General features: G+C 48.5%; 1 protein-coding gene across 1 annotated transcript in view; it reads right to left on the bottom strand.

Moving 5' to 3' along the window:
• Positions 1–15,103, bottom strand: part of TNRC6C (trinucleotide repeat containing adaptor 6C) — a gene marked incomplete at its 3' end in the record, with an annotated part of 110,025 nt that overhangs the window by 79,561 nt on the left and 15,361 nt on the right. The window contains exons 2-3 of the mRNA XM_080713751.1: positions 1,761–1,860; positions 301–322 (exon numbers count right to left, since the gene is read on the bottom strand). Of these exons, the coding sequence (XP_080569877.1) occupies positions 301–322; positions 1,761–1,823 (85 nt within the window). The 5' untranslated portion in view covers positions 1,824–1,860. The remainder of the gene's footprint in view (positions 1–300; positions 323–1,760; positions 1,861–15,103) is intronic.

The raw sequence follows: 15,103 nt of genomic DNA, 5'->3' as shown, positions 1-15,103 counted from the left end.
ACTTCTGAAAATCCAGTCTTCTTTGGCTGTTCTTACTCCAACGGAATCAACTTTGTCAGTTCAACCCTTACTTGGTAGAAATGAAACCAAAAAGAAAATTAAAAACAGCACTGTGTAGAAAGCTACTATGATATTCTCCAGGCGTTTTAGATGAACCGAATGCCAACGAGATGCAGATGAAAAGCAGCGGTAAGAGGGATTTCACAATGAATAACAAGTGGAGGCTCGGCTTATATTCCTGCTTTTTATCCATAAAAAGTTTGGTGCCATCATAAAATGTATCCCCAAATATAAACTTACCTTTGGTTTTTTGATCAGCAGCCTAGAGAAAAAAAACAAAACAGAAACTCCTTAGGAATAATGTGTAGAAAGTACACGTCTAAGAAAGTTTAAGTAGGGTTTTAATATTAATATTGAGAATTTTTTATTTTTTGTGTGGTACTGGGGATGGAATCCAAAGGCATTCTACCTTTGAGCTATATCCTCAGCCCTATTTTTTATTTTGAAACAGAATCTCACTGAGTTGCAAAGGGCTTCACTAGGTAGCTGAGGATGGCTTTGAACCCTGATCCTCTTGTCTCAGCCTCCCGAATGCTGGGATGACAAGTGTACGCCACGATGCTCGGCTAATATTGGGAGCGTGTGTGTGTGTGCGCGTTGCGCGCGCGCGCGCATGTGTGCATTACTAAGGGTGGAACCCAGGGGCTTTTCTACCTCACTAAGAAGCTGAGGCTGGCTTCGAACCTGTGCAATCCTCCTGTCTCAGCCTCCCAAGCGCGGGGATTACAAGCGTGCGCCACCACGCCCGGCTAATATTGGGAATTTTATTTATTTGTTTGTTTATTTTGGTGGTACTGGGGTTTCTGGAAGCACTTCTACCTCCGGGCTACACTCCCAGACCTATTTTTACATTTTTATTTGGAAACAGGGTCTCCTAAGCCAGCGCGCGCAGCTAGCTTCGAACCTGCGCAATCCTCCTGTCTCTGCCTCCCAAGCGCGGGGATTACAAGCGTGCGCCACCACGCCCAGCAATATTGGGAATTTTAAAGCAAGCTTTTGCCCAGTTAATTTATAATTACTAGGGAAAACATATATTTGTCTATATGTGATCGATTCCACATCAATATTAATCTAAATGCAAAGAAAATTCTATATGGAAGCTCATTTGAGCTGTGTAATAATATAATTTAAAAGTATACAGTTTTAACTACAAGACACATTAAAATAGCAAGATCCATTAAATTAAGCAAGAACAAAGACAAGTGGTATAATCTGGTATTCTACCCACCTACCTATAGCACTGGGCTTCAAACTCAGGAAAGCTCTCCCACTGAGCGCTATCTCCAGCCCTTTTATTTTTATTTTGAGAGGGCCCTGCAAAGTTGCTCAAGCTGGCCTTAAGCTCCTGACACTCCCACCTCGGCCTGCTGGGTGGCTGAGGTGCAGGTGTGTGCACGCGCCTCGTCATTCTCATTATTATCCTGGTTCCGAGGATCGAATCCAAGGGCATTCTACTCAGCTACACTCTCAGCCCTTTTTGATTTTTTATTTGGAGACAGGGTCTCTCTAAGTTGCTAAGAGCCTCACTACGTTGCTGAGGCTGTCCTCGAATCTGTGATCCTCCTGTCTCAGCCTCCCAAGTCCTGGGATTGCCCCCATGCCCAGCTCTCGCATGCTGATTTAAGCTGGCCTTGGGATGGCTACGGCCATGTGAGACAGACGCATAATGACTCAGACAACAGAGTTAGTGACCGGCAAACCTTTTTCTGAGCACCTTCCTTCTTTTTCTTTTCTTCCTGCTTTTTCTTTTTCTTTTCTTCCATCAAACGTTCCTCTTCTTGTGTTTCTTGTTCTTTCTCCCTGACAGATATAAAGAAGAGTGGCTTTAGTATAGGGGCTATTTGTAAGTGAGGAGATGAAAGGGCTTCGACTGCAGGACGTCTCGGGCCAGCGGGGCCGCCTGGGAGGTGGCGGCTGCTCCAGAGCCAGGCTTCCCGCCGTCACCAGTCACCAGGAGCTTTCTCCAGCCCACCACGGCCAGCCGCCCGGCCGGCAGCTGCGTGGCCTTGTTCATTCCGTCCACACCACTGCGCTGGGGCTCTGAACACAGTATGGAGGAAGCAGTTCCTTCAGCCCAGCCCCATAGCGGTGTTTCTCAACAGGTCATCTCTGGATCGTCACCAGAACCGGGGGAGTGCCTACTTTAAAAGTAGATCCCAAGGTCCCACCCTGGCCCAGCAAATTAGGGTCTCTGGAGGTGCAACTGTAATCTCGTGCCTGTGTGATGGACTGACTGTCCTCAGCAGTGCCCTGCCCAGCATGTGAGCCACTGTTAAGGCGAGCCGGGGCTCCACGGCACCAGGCAGCCCGCAAGGCTGAGGGGGCGGGCCATGGTCGAGTCACTGCCTGCCAGCTCCCCAATCCCTTCCACACGAGGGCTGCAATAACTGAGCGCCCTGCCAGCACCTCTGCTCCTTCCAGTGGACTTGGGGGGTGGGGCTGAGGGCCACTGCGGGAGGAAGGGGCTTGAGGCTGCTGCGTGCTGGGCTCAGCCATGGGTGTGAAGGCTCCAGCCCTGCGCCCGGCAGGGCAGCCCCTCAGCCACCCCGCAGCTCTGACAGTCCCCATCATCTTCCCTGACCCTCCCAACACAGACTGCGCAGGCTCCAGGCCTACGGCTCCAGACTCGCCCAGCTTTGTCTCTGGTGGTCCCTCCCAACGGGCGCGGTGTGCTCGGGTCTGCCGCACAGTACGCCTCTTCTCCACACGGCCCCACACTTCTCACGTGTGCCCCTGTACCTGGCTGCGGGCTGCAGGCCACTGACTGTGTTCTGGTCCTGCCTATCCTCCCGCAGAAACCCAGGGGCCCAGGAAGGCTTCCTGCTGCACAGAAATTGGGCCAGCCCTGGCGGCGGGCCCGCCAGCCACTCTGCCATCTGGCAAACTGCAGGAACACCTTCTTCACTGTGCAGCCAGGCCTTGGGCGCGGGCTTCCCCCGAGCCGGCCCTTCCCAGGTACTCTCCTTAGCCGGGGCCCAGGTCACTTCCGGGCTCACTCTCCATCCCCGTTTATGTTACCGTGCGGTTTCTATCTCTTGACTGGATCCCAACTGATACAGGTGGGGAGGAGGACTTCACAGACCGAGCAGAGCCTAACATGTCCTTACATCTCTGCAAAACATCTTTACCCATCCATGAGTGGATATTAATTTTATAATTAGTGGATTAATAATGCAATGATGTAATTTAGATTATTTTAACTTACAAATGTGCTTTATATACAACTACATGCATAAGAAATTTCAATCTAGTGCCAGTTTGTACATATCTAAACACAATCATAATAAAATAATTGAAATTGATCATGGAACGGAGGTGTCTGTGAATACTTTCTTCAAATCTGGTCCCAATTCTGATGACTGCCCATCAGCATTACCTACCAAGCTTCAAAACTTCCAAGGCCAAGGCCACACCCATGCCGGGCAGGTCGTGGGGACAGAACTCAGGTGTCAGCAGTATTTAAGGTCTCAAGAGGACGCCGAGCTCAGTCAAGGCTGAGAAACACTGCTTTTTTGAGGTCTGCACATTCATGAGTTGTGAAGAATGAGTCATTATTACGTCAGAGATACTTTGCAGGCATGTTTCACAATAAAGGTGCACACACACGAAGACACTGGCATTTAACACGCTCTTCGAGGTGTGGGCAGCCCGAGAGTGCAGGCCGTGCTGTGACCACCAGGCCGCGGCCAGCCAGGCAGGGCGGAGGCGGCCACGCGCCGTGCGCTGTGCTTTCTCAATGACAGCACAACAGGACCCTGGGGTCAGCTTCGGAGAGGGTCAACACACCAAAGCAGCAGGCACAGGCCAGGTTTTTAAAAGGAAATCAACAAGTGGAGAAATAAAAGTGACTTTTGCTCAATTCATCTGCAAATTAAGTAAGAGCCAGCGACTTCTCAGCAAGTTATTTCATTGTATCAATAAAATAGAAAATAAATAATAATAAAATAGAAAAATAAATAAAATAGTTGTAAATAGAAGCAGGTAGCCAGCCATGAGATATCTTCCCCTTTTGTGCCTGAGCTGTGCTCATATGACAAAGCACTATTTATTTATTATTTATTTATTTGTTTATTGGTGGTACTGGGGGTAGAACTCAGAGGCCTTCTACCTCCAGGCTATACTCCCACACCCATTTTATATTTTATTTGGAAACAGGGTCTCACTAAGTTGCTGAGAGCCTCACTAGGTAGCTGAGGCTGGCTTCCAACCTGCGTGATCCTCCTGTCTCCGCCTCCCCAGCGCGGGGATCACGAGTGTGCGCCACCACGCCCGGAGACAAAGCACAATTTAGATGTCAGCTATTTAATAAAGCTTATCTAATTTCTCCCTGGGCAGCAGCAGTCACTTCTACCTCCTAGTATACAACTTTTGCCATTTTTCATTAATAACCTTTACAATCAACACCAAATCACAGTTTCACTTCATAAAGTAATACATGTTCATAGAAAAAACACAGCACAAAAACACTGCAATGAAGACTCCTCTTCCAATGTGCACAAGCCTCCATAGAGGGGCTATCTGCGGATCGTCTATCTTTAAGAAATCCTCTCTGGGCTGGGAGTGCCCTGTGCTATAGCTACGGCCCAGAGTCCATGCCTTTAAGGCTTTAAGCTTTTTTTTTTTCCCCCGTACTAGGGATGGAACCCAGGGGCATTCATTCTACCTCCAAGCTACACCCCCCTTGTCCCATTTTTTCTTTATTTTAAAACAGGGTCTCCCTGAATTGTAGAGGATCTAAGTAGCTGAGGCTGCCCATGGACCTTCCTGTCTCAGCCTCCCGAATGCTGCATCACGGCGTGCCCGGCTTCTTGAAGCATTTTAAATGGACACTTGGGTCATGTTCTTTCCATCGTTGCATAGCCAGAACTCTTTCAACCTTGCAAAGCTGAGACTGTCCCCCTCAAGCAGATCCCAGTCCCGCCTTGGCCTCCGGTGCCCCCGCTGACGCTGACTGCACCTCCCCAGGGCTCGGTGACGCCGAGCCCCCGCTCACAGGCTGTGGCTTTTCCTGTGCATTTCTAGAATCTAGTTCCTCTCTGTCGCAATCTAACTCTCCCTTTTCAGTGAACTTGTCTGCTTCTGAAGCCTCAGCTGTGTCTGGGTGTGTTTTCTGTCCTTTGTGCTTAGCACTTGGCAGGCATTTTCAATCCGGACACATTTCTTCCAGCTATTTTCTTGGAAACACCTCTGGGTTTCCTAGGTAACGACATACTGAACCTTCTGGATGACCATCTACAATTTACTATTTATTTATATTTTTTTGCAGGTCTGGGGCTGGAACCAGGGGCATCTGACCTCTGAGCTCCACCCCCAGCCCTACTTTTTATTCCTTATTTTGAAAAGGGGCCTCACTGAGTTGCAGAGGGCCCAAGTAGCTGAGGCCGGTTGCTGGTTGCGAGCCACAGTCCTCGGGAGAGCTGGCCACAGAGCGGGCGGCAGCGGAGGGGGGAGGCCGGCGGTCTCCACAGGACCTCCATGGCACCATCTCAGAGAAACAAGGATTTGAAGGGTGAAACAAAGTAGGGACTGGGAACGCAGAGCCCCGGGCAAATGGGAAGGTTCAAAGTCTAGTCTCCGTCTGCTGCTCCCACGTCTGTAAGAGAACGGGACTCAGTGAAGGAGCACGGGGCCCTGCTTTTGTTTTTGACAAGTTACCAGAAACTGAAAATGCTTCTTATTTCAACTCAGATTCATCTCCAAGACACGCCAGAGCCTATATCCTAAAGTTACACCGCTCAGACTCCAAAGACGCTCATCAACACTCTCTAGCTCATGCTGAGCATATGAGATGCCATTATTTTAAAAGTTTGGCTAATTTAACAGGAATTTCCTTGCAGTGTTTAAATCAGGAAAGGCTGGTAAAATTTTGTCAGACGAAACTAAAAGAGAAGAGGAAGAAAGTGGTGTCCGGTCCGTTGTCACAGCAGATGTGTTTGATACCTGCTGTGTACAGGAACACTCTCTAGACCCCGTGGGCAGCATGGGGGGTAAGACAACATCCTCCGTGGGCATACAGCCAGTGGAAAAGAGACAGTGAAGTGTGATTTACATTTAACTCTCCAGACTTACGAAAAGAAACAGAGGAGTGGGGAAAGTATGCTTGAGACCGAGAGACGTGAGGATCCGCGGTGACATCGTTATGAGCATAAAGTGCCAAGAGCTTGCAGGCCAAGCTCGGCGTGTGGCGCTGGCCGTGATCCCAGCTACTCAGGAGGCTGCGGCGGGCAGGATCACAGGTGCAAGGCCAGCCTGGGCAGCCCTGCTTCAAAATTTAAAAAAGGGCTGGAGGTATAGGTTAGTGGCAGAGCACCGGGGGTCAATCCTCAGTATCACCAAACTAAGAAGAAAAGAAAACAGTACCAAAGTCTACATCTTTAAACCTGAATTTGGTCAGTAAAACTGAGCACTGAACAAATGTACTGTGTGTGTGTGTGTGTGTGTGTTGTATGGTACTGGGATGGAACCCAGGGACAGCCTACCTCTTAGCTATACACCCCCACCCCTATTTTATTTTTTAGTTTCAAACAGTCCATGCTAAGTTGCTGAGATTGGTCTTGAACCTGCTATCCTCCTGTCTTAGCCTCCCAAGTACTAGGATTCCAGGTGTATACTATCACACATGGCTACAGTAAATGCATTATTATTATTATTATTGCAGTACTAGTAATTGAACCCAGGGGCATTCTAACTCTGAGGTATACCCTCAGCCCTAGTTTTTATTTTTGAAACAGGGTCTAAGTTGTGGAGGCCTCACTAAGTAGCTGAGGCTGCCTGTGAACCTGCGATCCTCCTTTCTCAGCCTCCCAAGTACTGAGGTTACAAGCAGGTGCCGCCACACCTGGCTACAGATGCACTTTTAGTTGCAGTTGGTTCTAAAAGTAATCAGGTCCATTTAGCATTTTTACCACTATAAACGTAACTGCAATATTACTATATTAACATGTCCACTATAAACAGAGGGGTTGTAAGTACCCTTTTGGGAATACCTTTTTCTTTTATTTTTACTTTAAAATACCCTTAAACTTTAAAGTGACAGTATAAACTGGGCATGGTAGCACACGCTCGTAATCCCAATACTTTGGGAGGCTGAGAGAGGAGGATCACAGGTTCAAGGACAACCTCAGCAAGTAGTGAGACTCTCATCAACCTAGAGACCTGTTTCAAAATAAAAATTAAAAATAGGCCTGGGGGTCAAAGGTAGAATGCCCTGGGTTAATCCCTAGTAATATACACACCAAAAATAAATAAATAGACAGTATAATTTTTTTTGGGGGGGATGGTACTGGGGGTGCAACCCTTCTACCTCCGGGCTACACTCCCAACCTATTTTATATTTTACTTGGAAACAGGGTCTCTTAAGCCAGCGCGGCTGGCTTCAAACCTGCGCGATCCTCCTGTCTCCACCTCCCAAGTGCGGGGATGACAAGCGTGGCCCCACGCCCGGCGACAGTGTAATTTTAATGCACTCTCTTTTCATACTCAATTATACAATGACACGTGAACACATATATTTGCGCATGGGGGTCCTGGGGATTGGGCCAGGGTGCTCTACCACTGAGGTGCACCCTCAGCTGTATTTTATTTTGAAGCAGGTTCTCACTAAGTTACTGCGCTGGTCTCAAACTTGTGATCCTCCTAGCCCTGTCCTAAGCACTGGGGCTGTGGGTGTGTGCCACACGCCCAGCTAGATATAGACTTTGAATGTGCTTGAAGGAATACAAGCAAACCTCCAGGGTAGTGGGTTCCAGTACGCATGCTACAGAGCAGTTATTAACAATGAATCAGGGCTTCATCGCTGGTCAGAGGACTTGGATCTGTGCAGTGTGTAACCTGTGACGAGCATAAAGCTTCCCCGGCGGCTCCCCCGCTGCGGAGGAGCTGGGAGGCAGGAGCCGTGCTGCTTACTGACTTTCTGCCTCTCGGTGCCAACTTCTGCTTCTTGCCTGCTCTGTGAGAATGGACCTATGTATGGCCTTTAACTCTTTTTCCTTTGCCAGCTGGCCCGCTGTGTGGCTTTTTGGTAGAGGGCGCTGAAGAGACAGAAAAGAGTGCTGCCTGTGCCCGGAGGGTGTGAGGCCTTCCCCGGAGCCTGCAGCCGGGCCTCTGCACAGGCACCCGCTCCAGGGCTGCACTCGGCCCTTCCTTTGCCGGGCCTGTGTTCCCAAAGCTTCTTTCCTTCTGCCCTTCAGAGCCGCCTCACTCTAACCCCGCTGCAGTTAGCGATCCTTGTGGAAACTTTCCGGTCCGCTGCTGTGTGCTCCCTCCGGACTGGGAGAAACACTTTGGCGGAGCCCATTTCCATCCTGCCACTCACTGGAGACGTTTCCAAACTCCCACACCAATAAATAAGCAAAACTCACAGATGTGCCTAAACGATGAATAAATTAAATTAGATCACAAAGCTCCAAGTTGAATCTAACTGACAGCACACAGACATGAAAAATCAAAACTGACAGATGGACCAGAAAGAACTCGATCTGCCCGGATTGGGCTAGTATCACTTGTCCACTGTTTTTGCTTCTTAACCTTCTGGTAGGTATTTCTCCATTCAGGGACCTGTGATGCACTTGGCGGGTTTAGGAAAGGCTCTCCTTTATGACACTGTACAGGGAAAGGACGCAGCCCCAGCGCTGCGGAGCCGGCGACCCGGCCATGAAGCGATGAAATGGAGCCAGGTAGCGGCTCCGCCTCGGGAACCAGCCTGCAGTGACCGCAGGGTCTGTCGTGCTCAGAGACCCTGCGATTCTGTGAGCGAACGGTACGGCTAATGGTGTCGATTCGCTTCAGGAACCAACGACTTAAGTGGTGCTCAAAGCTGGGCTCTAAGATGGGGGAGTAGGTGGGCGTACAAACCTGAGCAAAAACAGCCTGATAACAAGCCGCAAGAGAAAAATCAAATGTGAAAGAGGTGATACCGCCCTCTGCCTGTCCCTTGACGTAGAGACATCTGAAGCCCCGGGCTCAGAAGCGAGAGCAGCGAGAGAGCAGCTTTCACTGTACGCACCGGGACGACGACTGAGGCATGGAGATCTGCCCAAGCAGCTCCTCTAATGAAACCTAAGCAGAAAAACCACGTGACTAATTGTATCTGTGTGGGAGGGGGGCACAGGTATTTAGACCTTTGGTTGGTACTACACATTAACATACATGAAATGTAGCCAGGCACGCTGGCCCACGCCTGTAATCCAGTACTGAGGAGGCTGTGACAGAAGAATCACAGGTTCAAGGCCAGCATCAGCAACTTAGGGAGACCCTGTTTCAAAATAAAAGATAAAAGAGGTAAGAGTATAGTTCAGAGATAAACTCTACTACCAAAAATAAAAAATAGAAAGAGAGAGATAAATACCTAGGAAGAAAGCATCCGAAAAAAATAGCAATTATTAAAAATAACTTTAATTTTCTATTGTACTTTCAATCATATACCCGGTTTGAATGAAAACAAAAAGCCTAAATAAACATCTTCGAGGAGCTGTCTAATTGACAAATAATCAAAGTTGTCTTTAGTCAGTCATTTCACAAAACAAAGCTGTGTGCTGTTACTGGCCCAAACCACGGTTCCTCTCGAGGCCTGTTTAACATGATGGTCTCTATGCTAACAAGCGTTTACAGCCACAGACTGTTGCTCCTGCACCTCAAACTACTGTCTGGAAACTACTGAATTACACCAACAACTCCAATATTCAAAGTATGTAAACCTGTAGGAACCACGTGTTCAATACTAGTCTGTTTAAACACCATTCTGAAAGAGCAAGTGTTTTCTGTTATTCTCATAAATCAATATACTGCTAGCTGCCACCAATTTGGCCCTCTGGTTTCTTTTTTTCTTTTCTTTTCTTTCTTTTTTCTTTTTTAGTGGTACTGGGGTTCCTGGAAGCCCTTCTACCTCCGAGCTACACTCCCAGATCTATTTTATACTTTTTTTTTTTTTTTAATCTTTGGAAACAGGGTCTCTTAAGCCATGTGTCTGGCTTCGAACCTGTGCGATCCTCCTGTTTCCCCCTCCCAAGCACGGGGATTACAAGTGTGTGCCACCACACCCAGCTCTGATTTCTTAAAAGAATAAAAAAGCCTAGAATTTACTTTTTCCAAGGGCTTCACTGGAACCACAACTAGTAACAGCTTAATATGTACTCAGATCTAACCTACAATTTGTCCTATAGTGAAAGCAATTAGCCACTTACCAAATTATCTTATCATTTATGATTCAATTCCTCTGTCCTTTATGAATTCTCATTAAGCCTGAGAACACACACCGCATGATAATGGAAGACAGTTTCCCTAGCACTCAGGGAACAGCCACACACTGCCCCAGAGTGTGTGCGTGTGTGCTTCCTCAGACCACCCCTCCCTCCCCCTCCCTCCCTCCCTTCCTCTCTCTCTCTCTCTCTGGTGATACTGGGAGTGGCTTTCTACCTCCGGGTTATACTCCCAACCCTATTTTATATTTTATTTGGAAATAGGGTCTCACTAAGTTGCTGAGAGCCTCAATGAGTAAGTGGCTGAAGCTGGCCGTGAATCTGCGATCCTCCTGTCTCAGCCTCTCAAGTACTGGGATTACAAGCGTGCACCACCATGCCCAACTCTCAGACCATCTCTTGCACCGTGCAACAGTCACAGAGCATGATGGGAAAATCCTATGCTCCAAGTCAGCAATCCTCTGGAAAGCCAACGCAACATGGCCTGTGAACGTTTCTGATAGCTTAATCCAAAGGTAAACGTCAAAAAAAAATTATTCTCCATAAACATCAAGTTGCAACTGAAAAAAAACAAGACTATGGTGGCAGACAGTTTGAGGTTACAGTCTTTAGAAAAACTAACGCTAGCAAGAGCTGTCATTTACTAAGCACGCCTTCATTCCTCAAAACGCGCCTGCTGGAACGGGCACCATGCACATCACCACCAGCACCACGGCACCAGCGCCATCATCACTGAGGGGCAGCAGGGAGTGATCCCAGGTGCTCTACCGACCAGCCACACCCCCAGCCTTATTTTATTCATTTTTGAAAAACGGTCTTGCTAAGTTGCTGAGTGTCACTGCCTCGAGGAGGCTGTGCTTGAACCTGGATCCTCCTGTTGTCTTTAGTTATCTTTAGTTATAATCTCAAGTCCTGAGATTATAGGCGTGGGCCATCATGCCCGGCCGCCCTCGTGTTAAGAGCACAGGACTCTGAAGGCCTTGGTAAGTACCACTGTAAGTGGGAGGGCTGCCAGCAGAACCGACACATGGCATGTACAGCCGCACACTCTGTCTCCAAAGGGCACGCACTCTTTACTACAGCAGAGTGACAGCTGTGCGCTCCAGGGCTCAGTGACCTGGCAGGAAGGTCGCGGTTCCGTTTTGGAAACTGAGGTAACGAATTAAGACCACCTCTTGGAGAGTCCTCAAAGTATAGGTGAAGTTACAGCCATTGAGGGTCCACATCCAGCACCCTCAAGATGCCTCCCCTTCAGGCCAGAGGATGGCCTGGTACCCTTGCTCCAGGCTGTCATCTCAGGACTCAAGTCCTCCTTACTCACGAGAGGAAGGAAGAGAGGGGTGGGCTGCCGATCATCTCCTTTGTAGCTCCTGCCCCAGAAGTTGACGTGTTATTTTTGTTCATATCCAATTGGTCAGAACCTGCCCTCATCTAGGCTAGAGAAAATGTCCACAGATACTCCATCTAAAGCTCCTTCCAAGGCCTGCATGGTAGAGCGTGCTTGTAATCCTAGGACCTGGGAGGCTGAGGCAGGAGGCTTGCAGGTTCTTGGTCAGCCTCAACCACTTGTGAGGCTCTCTGTAAGTTAGTGAGACTCTGTTTCAAAATAAAGAATTAAAAAAATCAGGCTGGGAGTGGAGCTCAGAGGTAGAATGCTCCCAGGTTCTATCCCAGTACCCCCAACACACACACATAACATAAAATAAAAATAAATAATCCTGGGTCTGATCTCTAGTACCAACGCTTACACATACACAAAGGAAGAAAGAAAGATTAAAAAAAAAAAAAAGAGGATGAGGGGAACGCACTCCGTAGCAAGACCTGCTGAGTGCGCGGCGGCGCGGCTGAGCCGGGAGGGATGACAGCTGGACAGGCGAGTCTGCAGTTCAGAGGGAAGATCTAGGCTACGGGAAGATCTCGCGACATGTCAGTGAAGAGATAAATGAAAGCTACAACTGAGATCAGAAAGGGAGAGAGGCCCAGAGTAAACAGGAAAGGGCTGGATGGAGGCTTAAACACCGGCACTCAAAGGTCACGCTTGGGAGGCAGATTCCTTCATTCAAACGGCCATCCATAATTTATGCACCAGTCACTTATCAATAACCGGCCACAATAGGCCAGACTGTCTTTCAGGGATAAGAACGTCCAGTGTCAAGATGCCTAAGAGTGCCACTACCAAGGGCGTAAACAATAAAAAAACTCAAAGAAGGGCGTTTCAGTGTGTGGTTAAGTGCTATGAAGAACTTGAAACTGGCAGAGCCACTCGAATTCCACGAGTGGCACTGACACCAAGGGACTTCCCAGGCGGTCGGCCACCGCTGAGAAAGCTCCAGACACAGCACGGTTTTCCCGCATGTATGTAGGACTGCTTTCCTGGGAAAGGCAGCATATACTAAAGAACCAAAGAAACAACAAAATCTGCGTATATACGTAAAGTAGGTTCTGAGCATACATAAACAACTTCTCACCTACTTAAGTATCCAGTCATACAGGATGCAGCAGCCCACTTCCAGGTACTACAAAACACCCGAACGGCCGCGGGCCACCCGAAACGCCTTCGCCTTTCCAATCCCGCACAGGCCTGGCTGTCCGTCGCCCGTTCACAAGTCACACCGCGCTGCCGACACCGCTCCGAGGACTCCTTATGAACAGATTCAATCGGAGAAACTCTCCCAAGGTCGAAGCACAATCTTTTTCGAGCCCGGTACCTACTGAGAGCACACCGTGTACCACACCAAGTTCGATTTCTTGCCTTGGCGGTGCAAGTTTTAGAAAGCTACAGTATACTCAATGGCTGGAAATAAGAGACCCAGAACGTAGCTTAGTTTTAAATCTAGACGCCCTTGCATCTCTGAGAATGTTATTTTCCCGGAAACTCACCTTTGGGCATTCGTGCCAGAAAATGAAATTTAAACACTGTCTGACGATGAGGTCCGACACTGAGAAGGCTGTTTATACCCTGACATACAAATGGCTGCACCTAGGTGAAGGAGCTGAGGGCCAGGGTCTAGAGGGAAGCCTCGAAACCAGGAGCAAGCTTCCGAGGGGCTCGCGGGGGCCCCGGCCACTGGCACGCTGACCACCACCCTAACTCACACTCAAGAACGCCTACCTGAGTCCAGGGAGTCTTCTGAGCTGAAACCCAAACACATGCTTGACATCACTCTCTTCTCAGCACCGGGGACTGGACCGCGGCACACTCCACCGCGGAGCTACGTCCCAAGCCTTCCGGCTTCGTACCGTGGGGCAGGGTCGCGCTATGTTGTGCGGGCTGGCCTCGGACCTATGACAGTCCCGCCTCAGCCTCCCCGGCGGCCGGGATTACAGGCATGTGCCACTGTGCCCACTGGCTCACGTAAGTATGTAAAACTTCATATCCTGTGCTTTAACAAAATACCCTCACATTAACCAAGTTTCACAAATAAAGTGTGTGTGGGTGGGAATACTGGAGACTGAAGCCAGGGGAGTCCCACCACCGAGCTACACCCCTAGCCTTTATTTTTGAAACAGGGTCTTGCTAAGTGATCTCCCTGTTTCAGCCTCCCAAGTACTGGGATTATAGGCATGTGCCACTGTGCTGGGCCATAAATAGTTTTTTTTTTTTTTTTTTGGTAGTACTGGGGTTCCTGGAAGCCCTTCTATATCTGGGCTACACTCCCAGACCTATTTTTGTTTTATTTTTTGGAAACAGGGTCTCTTAAGCCAGCACGGCTGGCTTCGAACCTGCGCGATCCTCCTGTCTCCGCCTCCCAAGCGCGGGGATTACAAGCGTGCGCCACCACGCCCGGCATAAATACAGTTTTTAAAGACAACATATTGTCATTGTGAAGATGAGCCATAATTTACTGAATTCCCTTGCTGTTTTACTTAGGTATTTCCATTGCATACTTTTTTATCATTAATGTTTTTAGCTTGCAATTTGTTCTGCAATTATTATAATTCTAGTTGGTTCTGTATTGTGATTATTATCTGCAGAGATGTTTCCAGAAGCAAATTTTGAAAACTGCTATCCAGAAGTGTTTTTAAAATCTGTATTTTTATTAGCTAAGTACAAGCGCACTGACTTCAAAACGCCCTCATAAGCACGGAACAGAATCGCAGTCCTTGCTAATCTGACAGCCGCATCTCAATCACTGACTACTGATTTCCAATCACTGGCTACTGATGAACACATTCCCCAGAGTTTCCCACAAATACCAGCTTCATTCTCTGTAAATGGCCAGTTTCTCCTGTCCCATCCTGTGGGTTCTTGGGAGTTTTTTTCTCTATCAACTCACAGGAGTTTACATATGTGAAACGGGTTAGCCCTTTATCATGTTGCTATAAACACGTCTGCAGTTTCGATGTGCCACTGTTTTTGTATTAGAGATAGAACCCCCGAGCGTTCTACACCCCCAGCTCTATTTTTTATTTCAAAACAAGGTCTCACTAAATTGCAAAGACTGTCTCAGCCTCCCAAGTACTAGGATTCGAGGCATGCGTCAGCATGCCTGACTTTTTCCTCGTTGAGTGACACTGTCACTCACTTATTTTGGTGCTGGAGATCAAACCCAGGGTCCCGTGCGTGCCTGCACACACTCTACGAGCCGGGGTTCACTTTCCTCCCCTTCCTTCCCTTCCACATCGGGCTCACATCCCGGTACTGGCGAGTACGCACTTATGTAGACCAGCTCGCGTCCTTTGTGAAGCCTAAATGGCCGGTGGTGACGGGTGTCCGCAGTCACGGTGTGCCCACACTGCATCGCTTAGCTGCTCAGCCAGCTACCCTGGATTTTCTGAGCACTGAACCTGTAAATCAGAACCAACTTTTCAGCTCCTTGTTTCTGTTTTGTGTTTGTGGGAGACAA

Source organism: Muscardinus avellanarius (assembly GCF_963383645.1).
Source record: "Muscardinus avellanarius genome assembly, chromosome: 16".
In the NCBI taxonomy this organism is placed as follows: domain Eukaryota; kingdom Metazoa; phylum Chordata; class Mammalia; order Rodentia; family Gliridae; genus Muscardinus; species Muscardinus avellanarius.
The sequence above is the reverse complement of the archived record's forward strand: the minus strand, read 5'-3'. Positions and strand labels throughout refer to the sequence as shown.